General features: G+C 38.8%; 2 protein-coding genes across 2 annotated transcripts; both read left to right on the top strand.

Moving 5' to 3' along the window:
* Positions 1-1832: 1832 nt before the first annotated feature.
* LOC311268510 (uncharacterized protein) lies at positions 1833-11382 on the top strand (the record flags this gene model as incomplete). The annotated part of the gene is made up of 14 exons (XM_084372189.1): positions 1833-2032; positions 2356-2526; positions 2802-2903; positions 2994-3044; positions 3230-3400; positions 3615-3691; positions 4346-4453; positions 4564-4687; positions 5541-5619; positions 5811-5940; positions 6035-6192; positions 6280-6638; positions 9107-10059; positions 11307-11382. Exons 1-14 carry the CDS (start codon positions 2018-2020, stop codon positions 11380-11382), a joined length of 2574 nt encoding a protein of 857 aa, XP_084228315.1. The 5' UTR covers positions 1833-2017.
* Positions 11328-14165, top strand: eif3g (eukaryotic translation initiation factor 3, subunit G; the record flags this gene model as incomplete). The annotated part of the gene is made up of 9 exons (XM_084370514.1): positions 11328-11413; positions 11505-11551; positions 12261-12349; positions 12734-12793; positions 12897-13001; positions 13156-13351; positions 13447-13557; positions 13671-13807; positions 14055-14165. The coding sequence occupies exons 1-9, from the start codon at positions 11391-11393 to the stop codon at positions 14163-14165; spliced, it is 879 nt and encodes a 292-aa protein (XP_084226640.1). The 5' UTR covers positions 11328-11390.
* Between the last annotated feature and the right edge of the window lie 2392 nt (positions 14166-16557).

Below are 16557 nucleotides of genomic sequence, written 5' to 3'. Positions count from 1 at the left end.
CAAATGTATGACTGCGCACAAAAATAACAATAAGCACGTTTAGATGTGTTTTTTGGCCATAAAAGAATAAATAGCTAAATAAATGACTGAAGAGTGAATTGGTTAGCTTAAACACTGACTAACAGATGTTTCACCACAAAGGGGAACAGTGACAGGATGCAACAGTGCAGTTTTATCTCTGTTTTCCCCGTTGTGAAATAAACATGAGAGCAGTTTACTGGTTGCTATTATTCTATTTTTTGACCATCAGTAAGTTTTACCTGTCAGTGCCGGTGTGTGTCAGTGGGATTTAGTTGATGAGGATGCACCAGGGTGTAAATATTAAATACAATCCCGTGTGTTTGGCGCCCTCTTGTGGCCGTCGTCAATGCAAACATAAAATCCTGAGAACACTCCCTCTAGGTGATTTCAAAATAAAGGGGCCACACTGAAGCAATCGCTGCAGAGAGCAGATGAACAAATGATAATGCTCATTGTTCTCTGGTGGTGACAGCTTAAATCTACAGCTCCGCATTCTTCAGTTGGAAAATTACAGCTATTAAAACATCACTAAGGTTCAGGAAGGTAAGTTCATTATCACTGATCCTGTTGTTCTTTTTTTATATAATATAATAATATGTAGACTACTGTTGTCTTTTTTTTAATTATATTCAGTGTTGTATATACTTTTGTTCTATGCAACACACTAAGGCAATAGTAATAATGATAAATAAGCTTACATGACACCAAGATTACAGGCCAAATTTATTTAAATGAATGTCAGTAACTATAATACAAAAATCAAAGCCCTAAAAAATGACTTGGGACTTGCTTGAGACTTGGACCAAATGACTTAAGTCACACATTTCTGGTTAATAATGAAGTGAAGAAATGGAGGACAAACAAAGTGAAGAAACCTGAGAGGAGGTCAATAAATTACTCTGTTTATATCAATATTAATATAAATAATTTCCCCAGTGGAGATTGTGGAGTTGTAGCCTCTAACTGCCACTAGAAATCTATGAATGTGTTTCTTTCGGATCACTTCCTTTGATTGCTTCGCTTTGGTCACTTATTTTGAAGGCATTTGCCGGAAGTCTTATTTCTGCATTGACGCTGGCTTAACGAATTTATCGTTGCAGTTTCTCGGTGTTACCACTAGAGGGCAGCAACGACTCGTGATTATAAATACACGTATTGCCGTGACCGAATCGATTTAAACCTTTACTGCTTATTAATGTACACTGTTCACATAAGTATCAAGGACACTACGAATATATACAATAATCCATATAAGCTTATTATTATTATTCTCACAGAATAATATGTAGTCGTAGGCTCCAACCGTGACCGCTAGTGGACAGCAATCATGCTAGCTCCAGGTAACATGGATTTATATAGCTAGCGTTGCAGTTCAAAATATGGCCACTGGAGGGCAGTGAACACTCGTACTTCTAAATGCAGGTCAACTGTCACACAGACTGGCCTATTCAGATCGATATCAATACAGTTGTAACAAATAATGTTACTGTTTTTTGTAACAATAAATTGAATTATAAAATTACATTATTGATAACATACTCAAGCTTGCTGTTATCTGGATTATTAAAGAAACAAACAATTTATTTTAGGTTAAGCGAGTAGGCAAAGTTAGTGGGTTATATTTTTTATATATTTATTTTTTTATATTTAAGTCAAAAAAGATTGTTTCTATACTTTGTTTACAAAAGGTACAAGACATATCTATATCTGTGAATTCAGCAATAAGATCTCCAGAAAAACTCTCCTCCTGTACACGCGGCTCACTCTTGCTAGGAACTTATATCAGACGTGAGCAACACGGACACATTAGTGTGTGACACGCGGTAGAACCATGTGGAAGGCGTCGTGTCGACTTCGTAGTTGAGTTGTTCCAGCGGTTGTAGGCTGAATTTTCAGGCACAATGAGCGGAGTTTTTCTTGACAGCATAAATACAGTGTAGTAACAGTTAGTGTCACTTTGTGGACTGCATTCAGCTGCTGTACATCTCGCTGAATAATGGGGAAATCCAAGGTATGTAACGGCCTGTGCTCACAGACTAGCCTCAACTGATGGCTAGCATGATCAAAACTTAGCACGAGAGGCACATCATTTTTCGTTTTCTGTTAATGTTACCTATATTGAATGAGAAACCTAATGTTTAGCTGCAGTCGGGGTTGAATGTGTAACAAAGATGATATGGTATAGTAAACATGACACGATGTTTAAGTGTTAGCTGGTGTGCTAGCTAAATGTTAAATGTGAGCTTTAATCGTCCTCTTCAAAGCAAGCTGTCTGTCAAACGTCACTTTAAAATTCCTCTCACGATAATAAATATGTGGCCTTCGTGATTTCAGACCAAGAACCAGAAGAAAGCCCGGTCAACGGCCAACCATGTGGCCGAGGAGGTCTACTCAGCCGTCCCCCACTCCTTCGTGTTTCACCGGGGTCAGATCGGGAAAAACGTGGGTCAGCTCATCCTGGACGTGCGCAGAGTCATGGAGCCGTACACTGCAGAGTCTCTGAAGGTCTGTAGCAGCAGATATGTGACTGTACATGCGCCTGTGTAGCTGCTGGAGCAGGGCCATAATGCTTAATTTAAATAAAAAGTGAAATGTCAACTCCTTTGGTTGCTTTAAATGGCATCATGGGTGCAGATGTGTGCTCAACATTGGCATTATTTTAACTTTAAAGTAAAATGTTGAGGTTTGCTTGAGTTCTTTAAAGATGATTTTTTTCCCCCCCTTGTGCTGTGTGACACTCATTATGTCTGTTGTATTATAACTGTTTGTCTTGGTCCCAGATTAAGAAGAAGAACGTGCTGAAAGACTTTGTGGCCATCGCAGGACCACTGGGAGTGACTCACTTCATCGTCTTCAGCAAGACGCCCACCAGTGTCAACATGGTAAGCCACTGGTACTGGGGGACTGCACAGTTTTGCTATGTTGGTCCTGTAACACCGTCCACCCAACAACACATTTCTTGTGCTTTTCAGAGACTTGCTCGACTTCCCAAAGGTCCCACGCTTCACTTCAGAGTGCTCAAGGTAAATATATGAGCTCATAAAGAAAACACTAGAACAGTAAACAAGTGGGCTCAGATGACGACAGCTTTAAATACTTGACTGTTAGTGATGTTTTCAAAGTAAACGCACTGATGTGCCCAAACTGCAAAAGTCATCTATAACTCTGAATTTGTCTCCATTTTTATAAAGACTTCCTTTTCTTTCAGTACTGTCTCATCAAAGACGTCGTCTCCACTCTGAAGAAGCACAGGATGCACGAGCAGCAGTTCACACACCATCCGCTGCTCATCCTCAACAACTTTTCATCTGAGGGCATGCATGTCAAACTCATGGCCTCCATGTTTCAAAACATGTTTCCTTCCATTAATGTGCACAAGGTACTTTTTTTCAACAAAACTACTGTATTATTGTTGCCTTGACTCAGGATTTAAAGCCTTGTTGGCATGATGACAGTATAGTCTTCTGAGATTACCTTTGAAGATTTCTGAAAAGTAAACGCTTTCTGATTTTTGAATCCTCGAGTCATTTTGCATTATAGAAGTTTAACACAGACTTCTAGCAAAAACAAATGAGTGTGTTTTTGTTTTCCAGGTAAACCTCAACAATATCAAGAGATGTGTGCTGATAAATTACGACCCAGAGTCCCAGGAAATTGAATTTCGACACTAGTAAGTAAAACATATTTAGTCGTAAACAGTCAGTTATTGTTTTCTCAGTTTTGCTAGTATGTTTTAGGTAATTAGCAGATAGCTTCAGTTTGAAGTTGAACTTAAATGATAGTGTATGGCTGGGTGACAGGGCTGCAACCAAAGGTTATTTTTATTGTTGATTATTTTATCAATTGATTGTTTGGCCTATAAAATGTTCTTAAAAATGGTGTAAAATGTCTAACTGTTTTCTTAATATTCACGATTAATAAGCTAGAATAAAATTTTAAAAAGCTTGTTTAAACAAAGAGGATTAAAATTAAGATTCAGATGTTTGAAATGTGAAGGTTGAACAACTAAGATTTCTTACAACGCAGCCCTGAAAACATCACTTAGTCTTGTTGATTTATTGCCTTCAAACTGTCAATATGTTTCTTAGTTTGTAAATAAAAATAAACAACAAAAAAAAGGGTTGCCTTTCAGACTATCACCATGCACGCATAGATTTAATTTTCAGTGAAGGTTGGGCTCAGATGATGACATATAGCGTAACATGACTGTTCAGTGATGTATGTTCAAAGTAAACGCACTGATGAGCCTCCACACAATGATCAGATTTCTGTTTATTGATTTAAATGCCTCCCTGACCGATGTGATCGTGTTCACAACCCGCAGCAGCCTGAAGGTCGTCCCTGTTGGAATGAGCCGAGGAGTCAAGAAGCTGATGCAGGAGAGGTTCCCCAACATGAACAAGTTTGAGGACATCAGTGAGCTGCTGATGAAGTAAGGTTCTGGTTAAGGTGTATTTGTCGGTCTTGAGGTGAAAGGGCGCCGAGTCTGTAGGCAGTCTGCAGCTGAAGTATCTGATGAGCTGTTTTGTGCTCTTTCTTCAGGGGGGCGAACCTTTCGGAAAGTGAAGCAGAACAAGACGGGGAGCACAACATCACTGAACTGCCACAGGTCTACTCTGGCCGAGGCAACATGGCGTCCCAGCAGAGCGCCGTCCGTCTGACAGAGGTGAGTGTGCAACTTTTTATTTGAACTTTTTTATTGGTGGCAACGCAACACAATTAAGATACTCAGTCCAACTCAAAATGTCCTTTTTCCACAAACAAGTGGCAACAGAAAAAGTCCTAAACACCCATCTGCCCAAAGTCAACACAGTTGGCCTTTACGTTTGCTTGTAGTGAGTATATATGGTACAAATTTATAATCCAGATAGAAAATTAAAAAAGACAGAACAAGGGGGATACAATCTGCTATCCAAACAGTCAGCAGACAGGAATAAACAGAGAAACAAAAGCCAAACAAAGACACTGCATATAAGGGCAAAAATAGTTTTGTCATTCAGGTGATAGCGCAGACGAGTCGTTAAGATATGAAATAAAAGGTTGCCATTTGAAGGTTAAGTGCTCGTTAGAGCCTCTTAGTGTCTTAATTTTCCCAAGACTCAACAAATCTTTTAGAGCTGCACCTGTTGATCAGCCAGAGACCAGAATCAATTTTCTGCATGACTGAAGCCAGAAAATATTACATTTTTACCCAATATATGCTCAGTGTCATTTCATTTCATTTCAGCTCGGAGAAAATTCATTCAGTCATTTAAAGTCGATGTTAAAAATATAAATAATTAAAACAACGTAATTGGCTACGAAGCTTGCAGTGGGTGCGTCTCCACATTTTTTCACCCGGAGGTAAAGTAAATAAAATGGTGGAGCAGATTTTCAGGCCTGGAGGATTCTCAACATGTTCAGCTGGTATCCCAAAAAGTGCCAGAAGAGGGCGCTGTTGCACTTTGATATTGAACTTTTGAAAACAATATGACAAAGATGCTTGAGTGAAGCCTGAACTGTTTCTGTGTTGACCTCAGATTGGTCCTCGCATGACGCTGCAGCTGACGAAGATACAAGAAGGCATGGGAGAGGGGAGCATCCTTTATCACGCCATGAGTGAGTCCACTACTTCATTTATCTCTCCGCTTGATGTGTTCTGGTGTACATGATGACAAAATCTGTATGAACTCTATGAATACTCTCTAAAAGTAAACGCTTACTGATACATCAGAATATAACACAGCTGCTTATTTAGATCTGTTACAGATTGTCTTTTAACGCCGATTGTTATGTACTATGTTTTCCAGTCTCCAAGACGGAGGAGGAGATACAGGAGATCCTGAACAGAAAGGAGGCCCAGCTTAAAGACAAAGAGGGTCGTCGGAAAAAGCAGGAGCAGAACGTTGCTAAGAAGAAAGAGAAACAAGAAGAGAACAAGTAATTTGACCTTGTATATCCATCGACCCCTCTGCCGTCTACATTTTTAATTTGGTTGAAGTGTAAAAAAGTAACATTTCTTTACTTATAACAGGAAAAAGAGCCTGGAAGGCATTAAGAGGAAACTTGCCGAGGCTGAAGAGGACAGCGAGGTGGAGGATCCGGGGACCCAGAACAATCAGCCAGCTGCTGTTGAATCTGACGATGAGGTGGAGTACTACAGACAGGCTGTAGGACAGGAGCCAGATGAAGGTGAATATAATTAATGTGTTATGAACTAATAGCTCTTGGTTCTTGTTTTAAATTTAATTATTGACAAACACCTTTTTTTTTGTGCAGACATGTTCCCTACTGCCAAGAGGAGGAAGATGTCCTCTGGTCAACCTCCAAGAAAAGACAGAGATACCAGATCACCAAGGAGAAACGGTCCAGGAGGGAAAGGATGGAAGCAGCCCAGGGACGGGGAGAAACCATTTGGAAAGAAAACGAGGCCTGGAGGAAAGACATTTGGAGGGAAGAAAGCTGGTGATAGGGACAATAAGTTTGGTGGAAAGAAGAGATTTGAAGGGAACAAAACATTCGGTGGGAATAAAAACAAGGACGGGTCGTTCAGATCTAAAGGTCAGAAAGCCAAGCCGGGCTTTAAGAAGAGAGGTGCAGGAGCGAAGCAAGGCTTCAAACAGAGGAAAGGAAAAGGCTGAACTCTTAATTCCTCTCTCTGGACTTGGACATTGAATGTGTTATTATGCTGAGCACCAGATGGCAGCAAGCAGCCATTTGCCATCAATGAGTGATGGCTGCTGCAGAGACTGATTATTGCTGAAAATCAGCAGAGGGACAAAGGAGAACAAAAGTGCTATATTTTTCAAACTGTTTGAATTAATATTAATGTGTACTTGTTCAATAAATTGTTTAAAAAATTGTCAATTCATTGAAAGATTTTTTTTCATCAGTGCAGCCAGGTTTCTTGGCATTTGTTGGATAGTTTCAGGGTCTTGGATCCTCTTGAGCAACTTCTCTTTCTGCAAGACTGTAAATTAACTTGTTTCACATTTAGTTCACAGAAAAAAACAGTATAAAGGGAACATTGACATCAGTCGATCACAGTAGGTGAACAGGATAAAACAAAACGACATGCCAGGGGAAAGATGTCATCCATTTACAAAGTCAGAGGAAATATTCATTGATACAAATGTTTGTAACTGAACAGGAGCACAAATAGGTGTGATGTCTTTTGAAATGCAGCTCTAAAACTTTGTATTCAAGGTTACTGACAAACAAAAAATCTGTTTTTAAAATGCATGTGATTGATAATTAATGGGATGTCCTGCGATGGTTCGTTTCCCCGGCTCATGAATGTGCCCCACAGGTACGATTCTCACTTTATCCGTTACTACTGAGACATCCTGAGCCCGAAAGAGGAATTTAACTGAAACTACCCATCTGAACAGTTCCTCACCGATATCTTTAAGGAACAACAGCGATGAAAGTAGCAAAAAATACTCAAATCTGATTTTTTTTTCTTTTCTTACTACTGTATATGACAAATTGGATTAATAGCCCGCCAACATGGAGACCTGGTGTCAAACCTAACATGCTCTGATAAAGTTTAGTTTCTAAGTAAATGTGTGATCAAATAAAATGGCTGTTTTTATGTTGATTTTACTTTACAGTGTTGTAAAAAGTACCCAAAAGTCATACTTAACTAAAAGTAAAGATATTGTGTAAAAATGTAATAAATAATATCAAAAGTACTTTCTGGCAATAAATGTACCTCAGTATAAAAAATACAAGTAAAGTACATATAGTTCCTTGTGTGTATAGCGTGGGATAACTTTTTTTTCTTATCTGATTGCTGATTAAAGACATTTGATTAGAAGTGTGCTGCTCTGGCTCTGCTGCAGCATTCAGTCACTGAACAAAGTCACTAGTAACTAAAGCTATGAAATGTAGAGTAAAAAGTAAGATAAATAATATAATTGAAGTACAACGCTGTACTAAATATACTTAGTTACATTTTATCCCTGTACTTGAACATGATGCAGAGTGAGTGTTCATCTAGATCTTACCTGAATCTTATAAAACAGATTGAACACATTTTGAGAATATTACATTAAATTTACTGAATAATAAAGGGTTATTTCTAATTTAACTCTTTTTTCAACCCGCTCTTTATTGTCTCGAGGCTCCAGTAACACGATTAGATTGAAAAAGCTTTCTCAAAGGTATTAGACTCATTCTGATCTCATTCCTTAAACAAATCAGATAAAGAGGTTCACGCTGGTGCCCTGCATGCTCTGAGATGACTGACCGTACTTTATGTTTTTGCAACACTGCCCTGATCTTTGAAATATGAAAAGGCATCTGATGACGCATGTAGAAAGTTAACATCTGATTCACACAAGACCTACAGGCTATTTATCACCAATCCCCAAAGTGTGGGTTTTCTTCACAGTTTTGCTTCTTCAAATTGTGCAATGTATGCAGAGGGCAGCCTAAGAGAGGAAGTGACATTTTTAGGTTTAACAAGTCATGTTTGACTCGCAAACATTTCTCACTTTGAAAATTACAGTCAGTCGAATGACTGCTCACGTCTTCTCACCCACCACACAGGAAATGAACTTCATCCCACACTGGGGGTCTGGTAAGTGGCAGTTAACTTACCTTCTGCTTTTCTCTGCATTTATCATTGTATATTTTAATGGTTACTTAAAAATAATGCTCTATCTGATGTTTCCTTACTTTCCACATTAAATATAAAAACAAAACATTTTCTGACATTGCACATTAATGCCTTTTGTTCTTGTTTAATTGATGCTCTCTCTGAAAAGGAAAACAAAAGCGAACATGCTCTTGTATGTTCTTAGCACTTCAATCATAGCACTCATGTACGTAAGTTATCCTTGATAAAAAGCAGCTACTATGCTCAGATGAGGGCTTGAAAATTGTCTCTATTTTTTCATTCTTACTTTATCGACGGTGATATGTTGTGGTTTCTTTCTTGTGACAAATGCACTTATGTAAATGTAATGAATGTTTCCAAACTTCCCATACTGAGTAACAGAAAACAAATTATGATTAGATCAAAAATGAATTGGACGTCAACTGAAATCTACTTGTACTTCTCTTTTGCAGATTTTGGACTGTACAAATTGTGTGAAAGCAGCGCGAAGACAAAATAACAGAAATCAAGATGGTGCACAATTTCTCCAAATGTGAGCAGTTTCAAATGGCCCTGCTGCCCTCAGTGTATGGGATTGAGTTCATTCTGGCCCTGGCGGGGAATATCTTCGCCCTGTGGCTGCTGGTGGTCAGAGAGAGGAGGAACTGGCACACCGGTGTCGTCCTGTCGTGTAACCTGGCAATCAGTGACTTGCTTTACGTCCTGACCCTGCCTTTGCTGATTGTCTACTACTCCCAGAAGAAACACTGGATGTTTGGTAACGGTGTGTGTAAAATCGAGAGGTTCCTTTTCACCTGCAACTTATACGTGAGCATCTTCTTCATCATGGCGATAAGTGTGAACCGATGTGTGGCCCTCAAGTGGCCCTTCTTTACCCGATCCCATGTGAAGCCTGCCCACGCCAAGGCCGTCAGTGTCATCATCTGGATCATTGTTGGAGTCATTTCCTGCCCTGTGTTGACATTTTCCACCATTTGTGACCGCAACAACAAGACGCAGTGTGTGTCCTTCTGTGATAAGACTCTGGGGGATGAGAGACCGCATCTGACCTACAAAATGTTTCTTGCTGTGTTTGGGTGTCTGGTTCCCTTCCTGGTTACTTTCACTTCCTACTGTGTGGTGATTCAGGTGGTGTGGAAAAATGTCAGTATAACCACACTGGAGAAACGCAAGGTAGCCCTGTTGGTTGCATCAGTGCTTGTGCTGTATGCCATTTCCTTTGTGCCTTACCACGTCTTTCAGATTCATCACCTGTATCTGAAACTTAACGGCAACCAAGATGTTTGTTGGATCTACGACATGTACCAGGTGTCCAAGGGACTGGCAGCTCTGAACATGTGCATCCATCCAATCCTTTACATGGCCGTGTTCGACAGTATAAGACTGGCTTGTTGTGAGAAGAGCCTGGAGGACACAAACAATACAGAGATGACAAGGTAGAGATGCTCCTTGACAACTTTTCTGTGAAGTACATTATTATTTCATGCTGTAAAAAAAAAAGGAAATTTTATACTGTATTTTTTTACACAGGTGATTTTGCCCTTATTTCTTATTGTTGTTATTGCTGACAGTTATTGCTCTGCTAACTTTAACCATCTGTAATAAACATTTATTTGCTGTCGTAATGTGCCTTATTTTTACTTCGTGTCTGACCAAGTTGTGATTATGTTACACACCATAGTAGTTGGTGTATAAGCGCAGGCATTTTGTTACACTGTTGTAACAATGGAGATTTTTGTCTGTAACAGCACAAATATAATCATATTTTAAAACAATCAAATAAAATCATAATGGCATCACCAAAAAAATCAGTTTAATCAAAAGATTCAGGCATGTTTTGTCTGAGGAAGTGGTTAACAACTTCATTCATGAAGCAATATTTATCAGTGATTTCCTAATCTCAGGTCACGTGTGGACATTTGAAAAGTATTTTGATAATCAAGGGGGAAAAAAACATAACCTAGAGAAAGGTAATAAAGTAAAACACATTTTTGAAGCAGAAATAGTGCTCTAGCAATTGTCTTATCTTATCTTATCTGTCACTTAAAGGGTAACTCCACCAATTTTACACATTAAAGTGTAAATAACTCTTACCCTAACCCTCCTGCATATGTAAAAAGTAGTATAAACTATAAAGCCTTTTGTGACTCCGGAGGAAGCTGCATGTAATCTGATAAACTGCCTCCAGTGATGTCACTCATATCGCTAAGCTGCATTGTGGATAATGTAGGCACCAGGTTTTGAAAATGAATGTGGAATAAAAAGGGAAATATCTCCATTTCTGATGTATTGAAAACCTGGTGCCCAAAATACCCACGATGCAACTGAGCTACTGAGCCTCATCTCTGCAGCCACTTTATCAGATTACATGCAGCTCTGGAGCCACAGAGGAGGCTTTTTCTCACATACACAGATGCGGAAATACACCCCATGACCTGTAAACACACTTCAATGTGTAAAGTTGAGTTTGCCTTTAACCTCAGTATTTTCCTATGTCAAACATTAAAGACTCCAGCATGTCGTACACAATATAACACAATAACACAATATAACACAGTATAAAGTGAAACAGCATATATGTTTACATTATTTTTGCCCTTCAGCATGAAAAAAAAAATACGATGCAGCATGACTCTTATTTTGAAGCTAAACTTTCATGAATCGTGATGCTGTTATTGTGAAGTTTTCCTCCCGGAAGTGTGTGTGGTGGCGGCTCGGCTCGCGGTGCACCGCTCTTTGCTGTCCTGAAGCTAAGCTAGCTGAGAGGATGCCGTCGATTGAATACGACGAGTGAGTTATATTATTGATATTTCGTAGTTTCTGCTCGTATTTTGTGTCTCGTATCGATCTAATATCGCTTATGAATCTCTCCCCTTTCCAGCTCCAAGCCCAGCTGGGCAGACCAAGTCGAGGAAGAAGGAGATGAAGGTAAATAGCAGCTGCTTGGGTTAGCTAACGCTAGCATGGCTCTGGTAGTCTGGTACCCCGAGCAGGAGGCCGGCTAGGCGGCTTCCACTTCCACGTGGTTGTTGGGCGTAATACTGGAGTTTAAAACATATGTATATTAGATAATTTGGATATCTAATCTTTAAACGGTCATATGTTAAGGAGAGACTGACATAAATCGACGGTTTACAGACGAAATATCGACATGCTGCGGCCCCAGTCTCATGACGTAGGCAGTGTCGTTCACTGGTAACGGCAAGATGGCTAAAAGTTAGCAAGCGTAGCGTTAGCAAGTTCACAAGAGATGATACTGGCTAAACGTAAAATATGGCTATTGATGCAAGGAAGCTTTGTGTCGGAGACTGAAATACCTCTGTCTTTACCAGTAATACATTTTCATTTAGGTGTCAGTTGAGTGTTTGTACAATTGAAAACTGGAGATGTAACCCAGAGATGAGATGTTCTGGGGCTGCTTCATTGACATTGACAGCATAGAAGAGTGAAGTGTTGATGGTCAGATTGACTGATATCCCAAGTGGAAAAGTTTCTTTGCAGTGTTTACTCAGCCGGCAATCTTTTAATGGTCACTTGATAGCTGATCTTATATCGGCCCAACATATGTAAAGCTCTTAGAGTTGCTTCTTTTCCTTTGTGACTTGTTTGCCTTACATTGTCTTATTGTGTTTGTCAGGCACACTACCATCCCCCAAGGAAACCATCAAAGGAAATATAAAAACTATCACGGAATATAAAATAGATGATGATGGAAAGAAGTTCAAGGTAATTTAAGTTTAATTTATTAATGCATATTTCAAACACCAGGACTCAATATGAGTATCCTGATAAACTACAAACATTTTGCCATTTGGCTTGTAAAACCGCTAAAGCAATAGATGTTGTAATGTTCTGTTTAATCAGAGTATTTCTGCCACCTCTGAGATTAATCTTCATTGATAATCCTAACAGCTAAGATATTTCATGAGGTGGTGGCACCAACACTCTCTAGACCTTTGAATAGACTGCATGCTTCATTGCATTTCTGCATAACAATGTAGCAGTAAAGTAGTTGCTAAGTGCCACAAATTTGACTACAGTTAAGTAAGATGCTTCTCTAAAAAAAAAAAGTGAATTATGCAATAACTGCCTTTATTTTTTGTCCTCTAGATTGTGCGGACCTTCAAGATCGAGACAAGAAAAGCCTCCAAAGCTGTTGCCAGGAGAAAGGTCTGTATTTAAATTGAATGTATTGAAGATGCCTTTGCTTTAGAATGAACAACATTTGGGGTAAGGTCAGGTGTTTATATCGTATATTGTTGTTTCATTCCAGAACTGGAAGAAATTTGGCAACTCTGAGTTCGATGCACCAGGTCCTAATGTTGCCACCACCACAGTCAGTGACGATGTCTTCATGACTTTCATTTCCAGCAAAGAGGTGAGCATCCATTGTGGGCTTTGAGATGTGTGTGCTGATGCTTATTTATGTGAAGTAGTCCGAGTGATGCATGAAAACACATTTTAACTGTGGTATTGGTTTGTAATTTACTCGGTTTAGCTTGTGACTCAGCCCCTCATTTTACCTCTTGCAGGACTTGAACGCCCAAGACCAGGATGAGGATCCCATGAACAAACTGAAAGGACAGAAGATTGTGTCGTGTCGTATTTGCAAAGGCGACCATTGGACCACCCGCTGTCCGTACAAGGACACCCTGGGCCCCATGCAGAAGGAGCTGGCTGAACAGCTTGGACTTTCCACCGCAGACAAGGAAAAGCCTGCTGGCTCTGGTACCATCCGCACTCCAATCACATCATCAGATTTTGATTGGTTTTTCATGATCCACTGTTAGATTTAATGGTTTGTTGTTCCTCTCTTTCTCCAGCTGAACCAGAGCCTGCAGCGCCTGCGCAGAGCAAGACTGGGAAGTATGTGCCACCGAGCCTGAGGGATGGAGGCACGCGGCGGGGCGAGTCCATGCAGCCCAACCGCAGAGGTGGGTGTAAGTGGTTTCATCTTTTTTTACTCTACATCCTTTCATGATATAAATTTTTGTACAGCTATAAGAGCATTGCTCGGCACCAATAGTATATGTTTTTCATGTTACAGCTGATGACAATGCCACTATTCGTGTGACCAATCTGTCTGAGGACACCCGTGAGACCGACTTGCAGGAGCTATTCAGACCATTTGGCTCCATCTCAAGGATCTACCTGGCCAAGGACAAGAACACTGGGCAATCAAAGGTCAGTGCTCATCTTAAGATTACAAAGACATGCATCCTTTAATATTGACGCATTGAAATTCCAAAACCTAATTCTTGCACACGGTGTAGATATTGATTTTATTTTATTTTATTTTATTGTTGCTTTCCTTAGCTTTTTAAGTGATTAGCTGGCGTGGTCATTGATGACATTCACATTAAGACTGATGATTATGAGAAGCACAGAATGGTCCAGTTGGCTTATTAATCGACTGCTTTGTTTCCTGCAGGGATTTGCCTTCATCAGTTTCCACCGTCGTGAGGATGCAGCCAGAGCCATTGCAGGAGTGTCAGGATTTGGATATGATCATCTTATTCTCAATGTTGAATGGGCCAAGTAAGTGATCAACAGTGTTGTCAATTAAGTGTTAAAGCGTGTTGTTGGTTCTTGCTCCTAACCTTTATTTTACTCTTTGCAGACCGTCAAACAACTGAGGATTTAATCAGAATATATTCGAGGATGATGCCAGATTTTATCATTGTGGTAAAATATGGCTGTTGCCTAAATAAAGAAAATCCACGTTGTCACAATCTCTTTGTCATGGTTTTCATTCTCGTTTGTGCAGCGGTTACATTTCCTGGCAGCTTATATTCAGACTGATCCTTCAGTTCTTTTATTTAAGCTATGATGCTTGTAAAGTCCAAGATCTAAGAACCAACTTAGTATGCATCAAAAGCAGAGTGCTTCATATACAGTTGCACATGCCATGAAATTTGTTCACTCCATTGAAGAACCACTCTGTCACCTGTGTTGTTTCCATGTATTAAACCTAAAACGGTACAGTGGGTGAGTTTTTACTTTTTTTTTTTTTTTTTAAACTTTCTTTTTAATTTTTATTTTGAGACGGCAAAACACATATCGGGAGAGCAACATGACCACAGCTTTCTGTTGTCACAAAATGATAACAATACAAGACCATACACACAATCAAAAACAAAACAAACAAAAAACTGAATAAATAAATGAAAAGAAAAATTGTTGGGGAGTTCATAATATCAGTGAATGCTTATGCTTAATCTTTATTTACTCCAATACTTATTATTGCTGGCCTCTCAGCTAAAATAAATACTAAGGGGGGACCCCTCTTTAACAAAATCCTCTAGGGTTGCTTGCAGTACATTATATAATCGTTCATAAGGCAGGAAGAATTGATGTACTACGTATTTCAGGAGTCACTTGCAGTTTATTAATTATCTTATATTGTGTTTCATGTGATTTGTCTGATTTAGTAATTTTCTTGGCATTATCCAAAGTGAAATAAAAAATTTTTAAATGAGGTGAAAAGTCAAAAGTGTGAAATAAAAATGAAATGAAAAGTCAAAAGTGTGAAATAAAAATGTGAGATAAAAAGTCAAAAATGTGAAATAAAAAATTTAAAATGTGAGATAAAAAGTCAAAAATGTGAAATGAAAAGTCAAAAGTGTGAAATAAAAAATTTAAAATGTGAGATAAAAAGTCAAAAATGTGAAATAAAAAATTAAAATGTGAGATAAAAAGTCAAAAATGTGAAATGAAAAGTCAAAAGTGTGAAATAAAAAGCTAAAAGTGTGAGATAGAAAGTAAAAAATCATAAGGAGGAATTGATAGTAGTTTATCGTACCACATTGATATTGTAGGAGGATGTACATCAAGCCAAACCTTCAGGATCGAAAGGCGTGCAGCATACGACATGATATTTTACAGTTCGACCAGACGAGGACATGGGGCTGATGCCCAAAATACAGTTTAGGATCCATTACTATTGTAATGCCAAGGAAGTTCTCTATCTGTGTTTGAACAGTAGACCAGGATATTTTAATCAATGGACATTGTCCATATGAAATGAAAATAAGTGCCTAGTTGTTTTTGACACTTCCTGCATGCTGCAGAACATGAGTCATATTTACTACGTATTTCAGGAGTCACATGCAGTTTATTAATTGTATTTTTATTGTGTTTCATGTGATTTGTCCGATCTAGTAATTTTCTTGGCATTATACAAAACTTTGCACCAGGTGCAAGAGGTGCTAAAAATGCAGTCCAAAATGTTTATGTATGCTATTCAAAGACTTGCATTTATTTGTAGCTATAAAATTATCCTTCTTCTTGATTTGTAACTTCCTGGAACATACAAAAGGAAGGTCTGACATCAATTCATTATCTAGACCTATACTTCCCAGATCTGTAAAGGAAAACTAACTTTTACCCAGTCTGTGACAAATCTCATTTGTGAGGCCCAGTGATGATAAGTGATTAGGTAAGGCTAATCCACCCTTTCTTATTTTTTACATTTTAAGATTGCAATATCTTCTAGAAGTTATTTTTCTGGACTAAAAGCATGTTTGGCTAAACCAACGACTAATACAAGAAATAACTAAAATCCAATATACGCAAGTTCTGCTGAATTGCAACATCACAATGACAATGCAACCAGAGATATTAAAGAAATGGTCACATTGGTAGGGACTGCAAAATCTCTTCTGGTTAAAATGTTTGTCTGCCACAGCAGTTTCTTTTTCCTCCACATTAAAATGAAGTGTGGTTCGTGGAAACCTCAACCAGAGTCACTCCAGACAGATGTAAACTGCCATTTGTTAGAACTGTAGTTAAACAATCTGGATATGAGATACTAGGTGAGAACACACTTTACCTGCTAAATTAACAGCTTTACCAGCATAATTTCAGTAATTATATATGCAAATTATATATACACACACGTATGACAGTTTCAATACATTAAATTTACAAATGAC

The sequence above is a fragment of the Pagrus pagrus genome (assembly GCF_965226575.1).
Source record: "Pagrus pagrus genome assembly, chromosome: 13".
Taxonomy (NCBI): domain Eukaryota; kingdom Metazoa; phylum Chordata; class Actinopteri; order Spariformes; family Sparidae; genus Pagrus; species Pagrus pagrus.
Note: the sequence above shows the minus strand (reverse complement) of the source record. Positions and strands in the feature narration are given on the sequence as shown.